This window comes from Apodemus sylvaticus, chromosome 16 (assembly GCF_947179515.1).
Source record: "Apodemus sylvaticus chromosome 16, mApoSyl1.1, whole genome shotgun sequence".
Classification (NCBI taxonomy): domain Eukaryota; kingdom Metazoa; phylum Chordata; class Mammalia; order Rodentia; family Muridae; genus Apodemus; species Apodemus sylvaticus.
The window spans coordinates 968,992-983,290 of NC_067487.1; the positions used below are offsets into that span (position 1 = coordinate 968,992).

Here is a 14,299-nt window from a genome sequence, read left to right on the forward strand (position 1 = left end):
CATGGGTCCTTCTGCCTGTTAGCTTTCTTGAGTTCTGTGGATTATATCTTGGGATTACATTCTGTAATGTTTTGGTCAATATGCACTTTGAGGACTCAAAGGGCAGACCTTAGATGAAATGCCTTATAGTCAGGGGAGGGAACTTGTTGATCACACTTCCAGTAGAAATAGAGGGCATCAAGTAGAGGGGCGGGGTTGCCATCTTTCAGTAAAAAATTCTGACCCAGAAGAGTTCCCATCTGAGAAAACTGCAGGGACAAAAATGGAGAAACGCCAGAGGAAAAGGATGTCTAGTGACAAGCCCAAACTGAGATCCTCCCAAGGGGAGTCTGCAAGGCCTAACACTATTACTTATGTTGAGTTGTGCTCAAAAAAATGGGGGCATTTCATGGCTACCCTTCGAAAGACCCACCAAGAGACTGAAAGATTGAGGCAATGGAAATAGATTCAAGACCCCATTAGTTGAACTAGAGATAAGCTGGAAGAAACTGAGGAGGAGAGGAAGCCTATAGAAAACCTGTAGTCTCAATTAACATGGACCCCAGACCTCTCTCAGACACTGAGCCACAAACCAGGCAGCATGCACCAGCTGATATGAGGCTTTCAGTACATATACTGCAGAGGACTACCAGGTCTAGGCTCAGTCAGCCAAGATGCACCTCGCCATAAAGAGACATGAGGCAACAGGGAATTGGAAGGGCTGGAGGGGTAGAGTTTGTGGGTATCTCCCTCTTGGAGATGGGAGAAAGGAGGAGGTATTGGATATAGAACAGTCAGAGGCTGGAACAGGAGAGGGATAAAGTCTGGACTATTAAGAATGATTTAATAATAATAATAATAATAACAACTAAGAAACTACAAGAAAAAATCAAAACACAACCACTCACTATACTTACCAGTATACCCCAGATTAATAGATGACAACAAATAGCTTCATGGCAGCTTGTGATTTTCAAGCAGAATATCTTCTTTGTTACCTAGGTGTACCTCCAGTTTGTAATTTTCTGCCTCAATTTTGTAAATTTCTGTGATTACACATAGGCATTTGGCAACTTTAGATGATCAGAAAACAAATACAAAGAAACAGACAAAAGTGAAACTTATGTGTATATAGTCATTATTATGCAGTTAAAATGATATATTCTGAATATTAGGTAAATTGTTATTTCTGTGTGTGTGCATCTGTGTGCTGTGTGTGTGTGTGTGCGCGCGCGCGCGCGTGTGTGTGTGTGTTCATGCAAATGCTTCTACTTGGTAGGATTTGTTCTCTCCTTCCTAGTACAAGGACTCAGTAGATCACACTTACTGGGGGCATCACTTTTGTCAGCAAATGCTTTTATCTTCGAAGCCGCCATCCTAAGTCAAGTCCTGGAGATTTAAAAACCCAGTTGAGGTGCATAAATGGAGCCAGGTCTCACCTCAGGCATTAGTTCATGCCTATAATAATTCCACCACTTTGGATATGGAGACAGGAGTATTTACAATTTCATTATAGCTTTGTCTATATAGCAAGACCATTACTCAAAACAAGACAAAACTAATTATAAATGTCTACCATAGTGGATCATATCTGAGATGTCAGTACTTAATAAGTTGTGATAGGAAGAACACCACAAATTTCAGACAGCCTGAAGTATCCAATTACAGTATGTTATAAAACTTCCCTTCTCATAAAGAGCCAGACCACTCCTTTTTAATATTAACTAATGCCCATCCACTTGATGGATGGAACCAATGCCTACAATGAGGAGGTTGTGCCACATAGTTCCGCATATTTGTCAATTCTGCACAGGCAGCCTGCTGATCCATGAAGTCAGTCCTGCTGTTAACCTTGTCAGAAATTCTAGGAACCACATTGGAAGATCCTCCTGAGGAGGATCCCAGGGCTTTTCACAAAGATGTTATGCTGAATGGGATTATATCAGAAAGGCATTATTCATGTACGTTATCATATCCACTTAAATGAAGAGTATCAACAGGGTCCTGCTCAACTTTTCACAAGGTAATTAAAGACCCAAGAGAATTCTCTCAGCAGATAGGATCTCCTCTCCCTACAGTGCATTCCATCACCAAGACAGAAAGCAAGTCCCTGAGGCTATAGGCACCTTACTGCTGCTCTGTGAAATTCCCACTTTACCAATGGCTCCCAAGGTGGATACAAGGAAAGAAATACCAGAATCATGGACAGAGGGAAGGAAGAAAATAATGTAGTTAGGAGAACATCTTGAGACTGCTCCTCTTCCTCACCCATATGGATTTGAATGAGCCTAAATGGAACCTGTGCTACTATTGTCTTTTCATATTCCTATTCTGGCTGGATCCTGAGATGTCTATAGGCATCCCTTTTATTCCCTTTGATCTTTCTTCCAGCATATCCAAAACACAGTATAGAATACAGAAAGCATGCTTAGGAGATAGGAAGTTCAAAAAAGTGTGATTTTATAATATGTGTCCTTTATCTTGACAAATCTCAGTTTCTTGCTTCCACTCACTCTCTATCCTCAGGTCAATTAGTCAAGAGTCACTATATTTTATAATATAATAAAAATGTTTATGATAATATTAATGTATGCAGATAATATTTCACATAAGTCCACTCCTTTATGAGGCATAAGAAATAAAGATAATGAAAAATAAATATGAAATAAAATTGACAAAGAAATAAAAAATTGACAAAGAAGCATTGTCTTTTTTTGTTATTAGAATGCATGAGCAAATATTTTTGTCTCTTTTTCCTTATAAATTTCTTAAGCTTGATGAGAGGGCTTTAATCTTGGACATCTCTTTCAGGGCTTAGCAAAATGAAAATGAAAATTGTTATGAGATTCTATTCTACAGTAGTCATAATGTCCAAGATTAGTAAAACAAAAGACAGCAAATGATAGCAAGGATGATGGGGAAAACAAAAGACTTTTGCTGTTGGTTAGATTGAACACTGGAAGAGTCTTTGTAAAATTCACTGTGTTTTCCCAAAAAGAAGAACGTAAATATTCCAAAAGATCCAGCTATACCAATATTGGACATATATGCAATTGACTCTTTATGTTACTACAGATATTTGGTTATATATGTTTATTTCTGTTTTACTTATAATAACTAGAAATTGGAAACTGTCTAGACGTACATCACCTGACAAACAGGTAGTATCAACATTTCACATTTACACAATTAAGCATTATTCATTATGAAAAGTAAAATCATGATGCTTGCAGATGAATGGGCAGCACTAGGAAAAACTTGAGGAAGAGTGTCGTGATGTTGGTATGAAAATTGCTCAAGGCATCTTGTATGTTTGTGTTTTAGACAAGACGGATACAGCCTAATTTATGCTTATACAATGTGGACTTAGAGAAGAAATCCATGCTGTTTTGAGAAAACTATTTTCCTATACAACCATATCACACAATGTCACTAATTAGTGTGGTTGTTACAAGCCAAGGCTTAAGCCAATATACTAAATTCATTGCAAATATATTCTAAAAGGATTGAATGATATACAAATTTTGAGTGTGAATTTAACATATTTATCTCTCTCTTTTAAAATTATCTTTAATCTTCTTTTATTGTGCAGTCTTCATCCCATTTCTTTTCTTCCTTCCTACAGTTCCTTTTCCCATTCACCATGAAAGGGTAAAAATTACAGCCTAACTCTCTCATGACCCCAAAAAATCAGAAGTTCTAGACCCAGCTCTTTGTTAGAAACTAGCAGAAAGGTCACATTCCAGAGCCTGCCATTAGTTAGAATTTAGGCAAGAGGGCCTCGAGTTCCAGAGCTGGAACACATCCCCAGTTGCTCACACATATGCACACACACACACACACACACACACACACACAAACACACACACACACACACACACACACACACACACACACACACACACCGAGAATTGCCCTTTTTATGTCTTTAAAGAATTATTTGGAATTTTGATGGAGATTTTATTTAATATAGCTTTCTTTGGGTTGGTTCCAATATTTTTAACATGAAGGAGTATTTTATTTATTTCAGAAGTAGATGCTTTTTTAGCATCTAAGGAGATAAGCATGTGAACTTATTATTAATTTGTCAAAATTGGGAAATTCAGACAAATAAATTATATCATATTCTCATGCATTATACAAATAAAGACACAATTTTCTGTAGAATTTTTGTTATTGTGTATTATATATTGAAACAGAGTGTCCTATAGATTTATGCATAATTAAGCCCACAAAACCTCTTGTGAACAAATATTTATTTCAATTACATATTAAAATGCAAAGGAAGAAAGCAACATGTTTTCATTTATGCATCCAGGTATGATAGGATTACCTCAAGTAAATTGCTTAAGTGCCACATTAAGAAATGATAAGTAAGATTTTGCTCCAAGGAGCCAGGTAGTTCCACCTCCCTCTGTGGATTGACCAGTAGGACAGAGTGATCTCCCAGCAGCACCTTCACGTTGAAAATTGCACCAGAGAACTCCTAAACCTGATAAATAACTTCAGTTAAGTGACTCGATATAGAGTTAACTCAAAGAAATCAGTGGCCTTTCTCTACTCAAATGATAAAAAGACTGAGAAAGAATTAGAGAAACAAAACTCTTCACAATAGTCACAAATAATATAAAATGCCTTGGTGTGACTCTAACAAAAGAAGTGAAAGATCTGTATGATAAGAACTTCAAGTTTCTGAAGAAAGAAATCTGAAGAAAGAAATTTTTATGCCCTTATACAGAGCTCAAGTCCAAGTAGATCAAAGACCTCTACAAAAAACCAGATTCACTGAAACTAATAAAAAAGAAATCGGGCAAGATCCTGGAACACATAGGCACAGGGGAAACGATCCTTAACAGAACAACAATAGCTTATGCTCTAAGATCAAGAATTGACAAATGGGACTTCACATAATTGCAAAGCTTCTGTAAAGCAAAGAACACTGTTAATAAGACAAAATGGCAATCAAAGGATTGGGAAAAGATCTTTATCAATTCTAAATTAAAGGACTACTATCCAATATATACAGAGAATTCAAGAAGCTGGACTCCATAGAACCAAATAACCCTATTAAAAATGGCGTACAGAGCTAAACAATGAATTCTCAACTGAGGATTACCATGTTGCTGAGAAGCACCTAAAGAAATGTTCAATATCCTTAGTCATCAGGAAATTCAAATCAAAACTACCTTGAGATTCCACCTCACACCAGTCAGAATGGCAAAGGTCAAAAACTCAGGTGACAGCAGATGCTGGAGCAGATGTTGAGAAAGAGGAACACTCCTCCATTGCTAGTAGGATTGAAAGCTGGCAAAACCACTCTGGAAATCAGTGTGTCAGTTCCTTAGAAACTAGGATATAGTACTATGGGAGATGCTCCAACATATAATGACACATGCTCTACTATGTTCATAGGAGCCTTATTTATAATGGGCAGAATCTGGAAACAACCTGGATGTCCCTCAATGGAGGAATGGATACAGAAAAGGTGGTGCATTTACACAGGGGAGTACTACTCAGCTATTACAAACAACGAATTCATGAAATTTTTAGGCAAATGGATCTATCTAGAAAATATCATCCTGAGTGAGGTAACCCAATCACAAAAGAACAGACATGGTATTCACTCACTGATAAGTAGATATTATCCTAGATAAGTGTAGGTGAACCAGCCCTGGGATGGTGGTCCTGGGTACCAATTGGAAACAGATTGAGCAATCCATGAAGAAGAAGCCAGAAACCAGCATTACTCCACTGCCTCAGCTTCAGTTCCTGCTTCCAGGTTCCTGCACTGACAACGTTCAGCCTTGACTTTCTTGAGGATGGACAACAAACTAAATAAACCCTTTATTTGAGCTCAAATAAACCCTTTCCTCACTCAGTTGCTTTTGATAATATGTTTCTCCAAGCCACGGAGGCACTACGACAACTGTGCCTACTTGATTCCAGATCGTTCAAGCTATGTTGTAGCTCTAAGCTTCATGCCATCACACGCATGCCAATTGGTCACCAATGAAACCATCTCCATGGTGGAGATCCCACTGCCCCCAGGAATTTTCACTCACTTTTTCCAAAGTGAACTCACTTCTCCTCAGAACCTGCTTCTTCTGAATTTTTTGTATCAGTAGATAGCATATTGATGACACAGAATAGTGTCTTAGGGCTGGAGAGATGGCTCAGTGGGGAAGAGCACTGACTGCTTTTCGGGAGGTCCTGAATTCACATTTCAGGAAACACAAGTTGTCTCACAGCTCTCGGGAATGAGATCTGATGCCCTCTTTGGGGCTGTCGGAAGAAAGCTACAGTGTACTTTCAAGTAATAAATACAGAAATCTTAAAAGAATAAACAAACAATTCCAGCATCTTAATTAAATTCTTTACACTCTGTGCCTCTTCATCCAGACTCTCAATATTCAATTATGACCACTTTTCCATTCTTCCTTTAAAACACTTTTGATAATGTATCTTCACAGTCACAACTTCTTCTCAAAAATAAACTTTATTTTACTTACAATTAATTTTCTACTTCTAATACTTTTCTTCCCTATAAAGGTATCTTACTGGTTGGATTTTCTCAATTTAAAGAAATATTTATCTCATCATTTGCATTATTTTATCATTTACTGCTCTTAGAATAAAGTAAAAATATACCCATCTATTTATGGTACATAATAAACCATTTGCAAGATAAAATCACAATTCTGTCATTTGGACTCTTATACTCCTGCTGCCTTTGGTTTAAATGCATTTTCTAAACACTTTCTGAGCTAACATTTTATATTTGTGGCCCAAATGCCTGACATATACATCTGAAGGGAGGAAGTACTTATTTTGGCTCATGTTTTGGCCCCAGGTGCTTGGGCAACATCACAGCCTGTGGGTTCTATCAGAAAACATCTTCTCCCCATTATGGTACAAAGCAGAGAAGACAGAAAGATGCGAGGAACAAGATAGCATCAGATACACATCATTCGTGGTCTTCCCCCAGCCCAGATCCACTAAAGTTTCTAGAAGTCTTCCAAAATTGTGCCACCAGCCAAGAATGCAAGGGTTCATCCTGTCTGTCTTTTGGGAGAAACTACACATCCAAACTTTAACAGCTCCTTACTGCCAGCTTCTATCCAAACTTCAAATCTCAAATTAGATTGTCACCTAATGAAGAAGTTATAACTACTTTCCAATCTGTGGTGTTCACAGACAAGCCACCAGCCATATACAGCTTATAGTACACATGAAATGTGGTTACTGTGAACTTAGATGTTAAATGAAAAGTACACAGAGTATTGTAAAAAGTAAGTATTAATTTAAATAAACAAACTTATATGCAATAACTTGGTAATAGTTTTATAATTACATGTGAAAGAATATTTGAACATATTGAGTAGGTTAAATTAAACATATTAATGTGAATTAATTTCAGCTTTTAAAAAACCTTTCAGCCTATATGTAGGAAACAGGGGACTGTACTTGTGACTGGACTATTTATCTGTGGAAATTACAAGACTGACAGACTGCGAGCAGCTTATGGATAAGGAGCTGGTTCTAACTTCTTGGAAATCCCAGAAGTAGGAATGCTCAAAAAATAGTCAACAAATTATAAGTAATAAATTAACAAAATACTCAACCCTCACTATTTTTGGATTCTACATTTGTGGGTTTACATAAAGACACAAAACAAAACCTCCAAATCACCGTGCTTTCTCTATCATCTGTGCATGAGCTGAGTCCTGAGCTGAAGTCAAACACAGCAGTATTCTCTTTTATGGTTTCAGTTATCAAACTGTGCATACATGTTCCTTCAAGACTGTGTACTATGCTTTTCAGAGCTTTGTTTTCTAATTTGCACCTTATGCCTTCTGTTGATTTCCCTGCTTGAAATGCCCCCCAAATACCATGGTGAAAATTTTCTGGTGTTCCTATGCACAAGGTTCTATTGTGCCAAATAGAGAAGACAAGTAAAATACCTTCAGGCTTACATCATATTGCTATCAGCCACACAACCAAAGTTAACAAATCCATATGAAATAATGTGCCTCTGATAGAAATAAACACAACAATCTCTTTTTCACCATGGAAATGTGGCCACAGGGACCCACAAGGAACCTAATCCTGTAAGTCTGCTAGAATCAAGGGCTCAGAATTTGGTACTTCAGTGTTCTAGAGACCTCAGGAGAAGTCAATGTATTTGTCGAGTAGTCATTTGGTTTACAACAAATCTTATGTGACTATGGTGATAAATAAAGAACTGATTTTTTACTTTAATTCTGAATTACATTTACACGTGATATGATTCAGGGAAACTTGCTTCACTGTCCTGGACTTTTCCCATAATTCAAAATGAGGATTAAAAGAGTTTAACTGTTAATGGTTGGGAAGGTCTGGCTGGTGTAAAGTAGGAGTGGAAACAGGGCTTTTGACCAAGAGGCACAGTTCGGGATGCAAAAATATTCTACTGAATCTTGATTATGGGGGTGACTGTATATCTGATTTTCTTTTTCAAAACTTTGAACCTTTTCAAAACTCTAAAACCCTATTTCATATATATTCTGACATTAACCCTATTTTAAACAAAATCTTTAGTAATCGAGAGTGCACTAATCTGCAGCACTTGGGGTTCTCAGTGCAAGCTTAAGCTGATGGGGCAGGACCTCGGGAAGTTTCGAGCCAATGGGAGGTCTGGAGGCGGTGCCTGTGAAGTGCCAGTGACTATCCTGGAAGTGTGTGCAAGGCGGGGCTGTGCAAGGCTGGACTGGCCAGGGCAGGGCGGGCCAAGGCGGGGCAAGCCAGGGCGGGGCAGGGTGGGGCGGAATACCTGGGCAGGGAAGGCGGAATACCTGGTGGTGGGGTCCAATACCTCTCCTGGACCAGCCACGGCCACCAGCCCTGCTGCAGCCACAGGGATTGGTGATCACAGCAAAGATGTGCAGTGTGGGCAGGAAGGTGAATTCCTGGTGCCGGCCTGCAGGGCAGCAGGGGATGCAATAGGTGATGCTGGGGTCCAGGCGAGGCTAGGAGCCGAGATACACTGGAACTAGAAGGCAGCAAGCTCTGACCGCCCAGGCTCGGGCCCTTCCCCTCTGGCCAGAACTGTGATGCCAGGGCAGTGTTGCTGCGGGTCCTAGGCACGCTGAGGGCCAGGTGCAGCTGGTCAGGTGCTCGCATCCCAGTCTTCCCTGAACCTGCAGCCTGGCTGATGCCCTGGTAGCCAGGATGGGGTGGAGGGAGGCCCGGTATTCCTGCACGGGAAGGTCATGGTCATGGGCACTTCTTGCAGTGGGGTGGTGGAGACTGGACCTGGTGGCCAGGTGCTGGTGTCCCCTCCACTCTACTGCTAACTCTTCCCTCCCCACCTCCTATGAAGGGCTGGAAAACTTTTCAGAGGCCCGAATGGCCAAGTATACACCACTCCAAGTGGGTGTCCTATAAATGCAAAAATAACAGACTAGTTATGCTTCTTACCTGTCTTCAAAATGAGACATATGCCCACCTTCATGATGGTTATTAAAAAGCAAACAAACTTTTCACCTAGTTCCCTCAAAAAATCCACACGCCTCCCCAGCCCACCATGGCAGAGGAAATTGATTGCACTACTGGAGATGCAGCGGCTTCCATCACTTCTCCTATGCAGTGCTAAGCCCTGCGCAAAACAGCTTCCTGGTGCTTAAAAGGCAACCATGCAAAATCATGGAGATGTCAACTTCCAAGACTGGGAAGCATGGTCATGCCAAGTTAGGTCCTTCCTAGTCATTCTTAGCTTCACCGGTAAGATCATTTGTGTTCCATTCCACATCATGAGGTTTCTATACTTAAAATAACTTATTTCTCTAACCTCAGTCTCTTGAAAGATCGGATATTACTCTCAATAATGCTGTCCTTTAATTGGGCCCTTAGTATGTTTCATTAACTGGAAACCAAAATTTTATTGAACCCTGGTGATCTAAAACATTTTGTTAAGTTGAAGCAATCCAGTTCTTATAATTCTAAGAGACTTGGTTTTCACATTCTGTGGACGCTTGTTAATTGAAGTGCTGAGTTACATAGTGTGTTGAATTTTGATGCTATGAAACTGTTCAGGTTTTGGGAACTTACTGAGTATCAGTTCTGTGCCCCTGCAACTTTTTCAAAGAAAATAAGATGACTTTGAAAGAGTTGAAAGGTTGCTGGAGAGATGGCTCTCCAGTTAAGAGCACTGACTGCTCTTCCTAAGGTCCTGAATTAAATTCCCAGCAACGACGTGGTGGCTCACAACCATCCATAATGAGATCTGACTCCCTCTTTTAGAGTGTGTGAAGACAGCTACAGTGTACTCACATATGATGAAAAAAATACATTTTTTTAACTAGTGAAAGAATACATTACAGTGTTGGGTTGAGCTCCTCTGTAGGCGTGACATAGGCGATCAAGATTGACCATGTTTCCTTTTGTTCTCGCCTCTATCAGGTACACCTTGTTGGAATTGACATTTTCACTGGCAGAAAATATGAAGATATTTGTCCCTCTACTCACAACAAGGATGCTCCAAATATTAAGAGAAATGAGTATCAAGTAAGTACTGATCTCGTTCATAGTGTTTCAGAAGTGTACAAACGCCCTCTTTAGTAGTAGTTTTTCAAGAATCGAGAGTAGTTTTATAGAGTATATCCCTCACCAGTTACTAGGCTACACTTATCTTACAGATTAGATAAATAGTGTTTTGTTTTGTTCTGTTGCTGTTAATATTCTGTGCCTTTAATTGTTAGGAAATAGGAGATCATGTATCTAAGGTGGCCTTGAACTACCTATTCAAGGATGATCTTCAGTTTCTGACCCTCCTGCCTCTGCCTGTGAGTGCTGAGATTATAGGATGCATCTTCATGCCTGGCTATCCTATAGTGGAGGTCAAACCCAGGGCTTTGTACATGCTTTAGGCAAGCAACCTACAGTTGTGCTGTTTCTCCAGCATCCATTCCTGCATCTTAAAATCCCTGTATTGGACCAGTGAGATGGCTTGGTTAGGTGCTGTCTGTGAAGTCTTATTCTGGATAGAGGCGTTCTCTACTTGTGAGCTGGGAAACGCCTATACCTGCATACATATACTCATTAGATAAATAAATGTGAGGCAGGAGAATCAGAAAGACTTCGGAAGATTAGAATCAACTGCATTCAGTCAATGACTTCCTTTTATTCTCTGTCTTTTAACTCCTTAAGAAGTTTAAAGGAGATGGGTTCCCATTCTGGATCTCCATCATCCATGTTACCCTGACTACTGAAGAATCCTCAGACTTCAGTGGCTGGTTTACCAACTGCAGTCTTCAGGTTGGTATTTAGTGCCCAGACGGAAAGTGACCATTTCACATCCATTGATTGGTTCTCGATTCCCGGCTCCACTGTAAATGTATTTATATAATAACTTATTTGATCCTTATGATAGTTTAATGGACTCAAGAAGTGTTCCATCTTGATTCTCCATATCATGTAAATGAACTTTTAGCTTGGCAGTTGCATCATGAAGTTACTCATTAGCAATGTTCCGTACCTATCCCCTAAAGAAACAAAGTTATCAAGTAAAGAGCTATGCTTTGAGCTTCCAGGAGAATGCTTTCTATAAGTCTTCAAAAATACACCTCCTAAAGATGAGAGAGGACTCTTTTCTAGATTATCTAAATGTTTTTACCCACTATGAATGCAAACTTTTGTTAGAAACTGGTCAGACTTTAATGTAAAAAGTATGAACTCTCTGGTTTTCAGCAAATGTTTATTTTTTCCAATATGTAATGTTCTTAAAAAGTTTTAAATATTTTAATTTTCATTCAGAAAGAAAGAAATAATTTCCCACATATGCTAATTTACTTTTAATTCTGATTATCGTGAAATTGAATTGGTATTTTTATAAAATATCTTGTCATTATTGTTTGAATTGTGTGATGATAACCATTGGCTGCTGTTCCTCCTGACTCCTCTAATCTCATTGCTGTTAAATGTTTTCTACATAAGAGCTGGAGTCTATCTACATATTCTTTGAAAGAAATATCACAGATTTTGGCCAGTATGATATTCATTTAGCATATGACTTAGTATTCTAATTGTATGAACATGGTACAGCAGAGAACAACCAAAAGAGTGACTATCAATCTATTGATCTATCATCCATCTGTCTCTGTATGCTTTCTCTCATCCTTATCACTTTCACATACATAAATTAGATTGTGAACAAATGTGATTCCCTAAAAAGAGTATTAGTTCAATAATTAGTTGAAAATTATTTGAAGACACTAGGTATAAAGAATGGAAATATATGTGTCTCTTTCTCAGATGGCATGACCCTTAGACTATTGACACCACAGTTGTCCTTCGTCTTGACTGCTAGAAAATCCTCAGATTTCAGTAGTTTGTCTCCCAAATGTAGTCACCAGTTTGGTGTTCAGAAGTAGGAAGGCAAAATATAATTTAAAGTTCATTGAAAGTTTCTCCCCTCCAGACTCCACAGAAAAGGTATTTTTATCACTAGTATGGTTCATATAAGTAATCTGGGTCTAATTACATCAAGAAGTGTTCTCTTTTGAATCCTTCCTATCATATAAGCTATCTCTTAACTCAGCAGTGATTCCTTGAAAAAGTAGTCAGTGGAGGAATATTCAGAACCAATTTCTATGGAAAGAAAATTATTATGTGAGGAGAGATATGCTTTGGGGAGAACTGTTTATGTAAATCCTAAAAGAAATCTGTCCAAGTTAAGAGTGAGGATTACTGTATGAGCAGCCCAATTGTTTTAAACACACCATGACTACAAAGATTTTTTTCAAATCAGATTTTTTTGTTTGTTTATTTTTCTGATTTGACAGTGATCAAGTTTATTATAACTGTTTTGACAGTACAGCTGAACACCAGAACCATGAAAGCTGAGGTCTTTGGCTTGAGTTGTTTAGATTAATACAATTATACCCTCAGAAGACAATATACACCAGCTGCCCATTTCTAAGTTTTCACTGTTCAAGACAGTTCGAGGAAGGGACAATCAGATTAGAAAGACATTTCTGAAGGAAAAAAGACATTTGGGCCAATATAGGAAAGGCCAGTGTCTTTACATGTATAAAAGGAGTCTAAATTTTTTAACTATGGGTCATTTTTTAAATTCTTACTATCTTCCCGTTAGCATATCACTTATATTAAGAGTTACAATTATCTTTTAATATCACATATTTATTGTGAATTTCATACATATAGACAATATATTAAACATGTTCCCTTTCAACATGTTTTCATATCATGAACCCTTTAAAATTTAGTATAACTTCTTCACTGAATACTTGTTCTGTTAGGTGGCGACCAGGACCACGAGAATCTTATTTTTTCTATATTGAATCTCTTGTGAAGGAAGACGCGGGAGGAATACATCGAACCTTGCTTTCCAAGGTCCTGTGGAACCACAAGTGGCACGAAAATGAGTAAAAGACATCTGTCCTCATTTAATCATGTTTTGGTTGTGTCTAGTAACCTGTGAGTATGTGCAACTCACACATATACACACATTTACACACAAAGAGGTAATATTTACCCTATCATGAAGTAATAGAAAATCACACCTCTGGGAAGTTAATTTGTTTGAGTTATTCCAGTCACTTTGTTGAAGTTGATTATCATGTTTTGGAGTTCTCTGGTGGAATTTTTGGGTTCACTTAAGTATTAAATCAAATTATCAGCAAATAGTGATAGTTTGAGTTGTTCCTTTCCAATTTGTATCTCTTTGACCTCATTTTTTTCTAATTGGTAGGGCTAGGACTTCTAGTACTATATTTAATAGGTAGGGAGAGAGTAGAATCCTATTAATCTGATAATTTCTTATAAGTATAGAAATCCACTGTCATCACCTGCTTGAATCCCAAGATATCCCCAAATCTCTTCCTAGTTGTACATGTCTTCTTCTACTCTTGACTTCAAATAAAAATATAAATAATATCAGCTTTTTTGACTGAATATTGTAGAAACTACATGAACTGAGCTCTCCTCATGAGACAATGTCTGTGTCATGGCTGGAGGACAGCATTTTGCTACATGCCTTGATGGCTTTATGTAATCTGTTCTGAAATTCATATCTGTTAGTGATAGCAACAATCCACTGCTTTACATTTAGTTTATTGATATGTAATTTCAACATATTCAGAGTTTTTATTTCAATCCACTTAGGATAAAAGGTATAATTCCTTTTTCCTATAATAAACATATTTTTATGTATCATTGAACAATATTTAAAAGCCCATATTTCCTAATATTGGGAACATGTGATTATAAGGTTAACTTATCTCTTGAGAATTACTTACATATCCATTGTTCACCATGAGTCAAG

The 14,299-nt window shown here is 38.2% G+C and overlaps 1 protein-coding gene across 1 annotated transcript in view; it reads left to right on the forward strand.

Moving 5' to 3' along the window:
- Positions 1-11,233, forward strand: part of LOC127667083 (uncharacterized) — a 174,979-nt gene extending 163,746 nt beyond the window's left edge. The window contains exons 6-7 of the mRNA XM_052160115.1: positions 10,417-10,521; positions 11,164-11,233. Coding sequence (XP_052016075.1) covers positions 10,417-10,521; positions 11,164-11,218 — 160 coding nt within the window. The 3' untranslated portion in view covers positions 11,219-11,233. The remainder of the gene's footprint in view (positions 1-10,416; positions 10,522-11,163) is intronic.
- Positions 11,234-14,299: the final 3,066 nt, after the last annotated feature.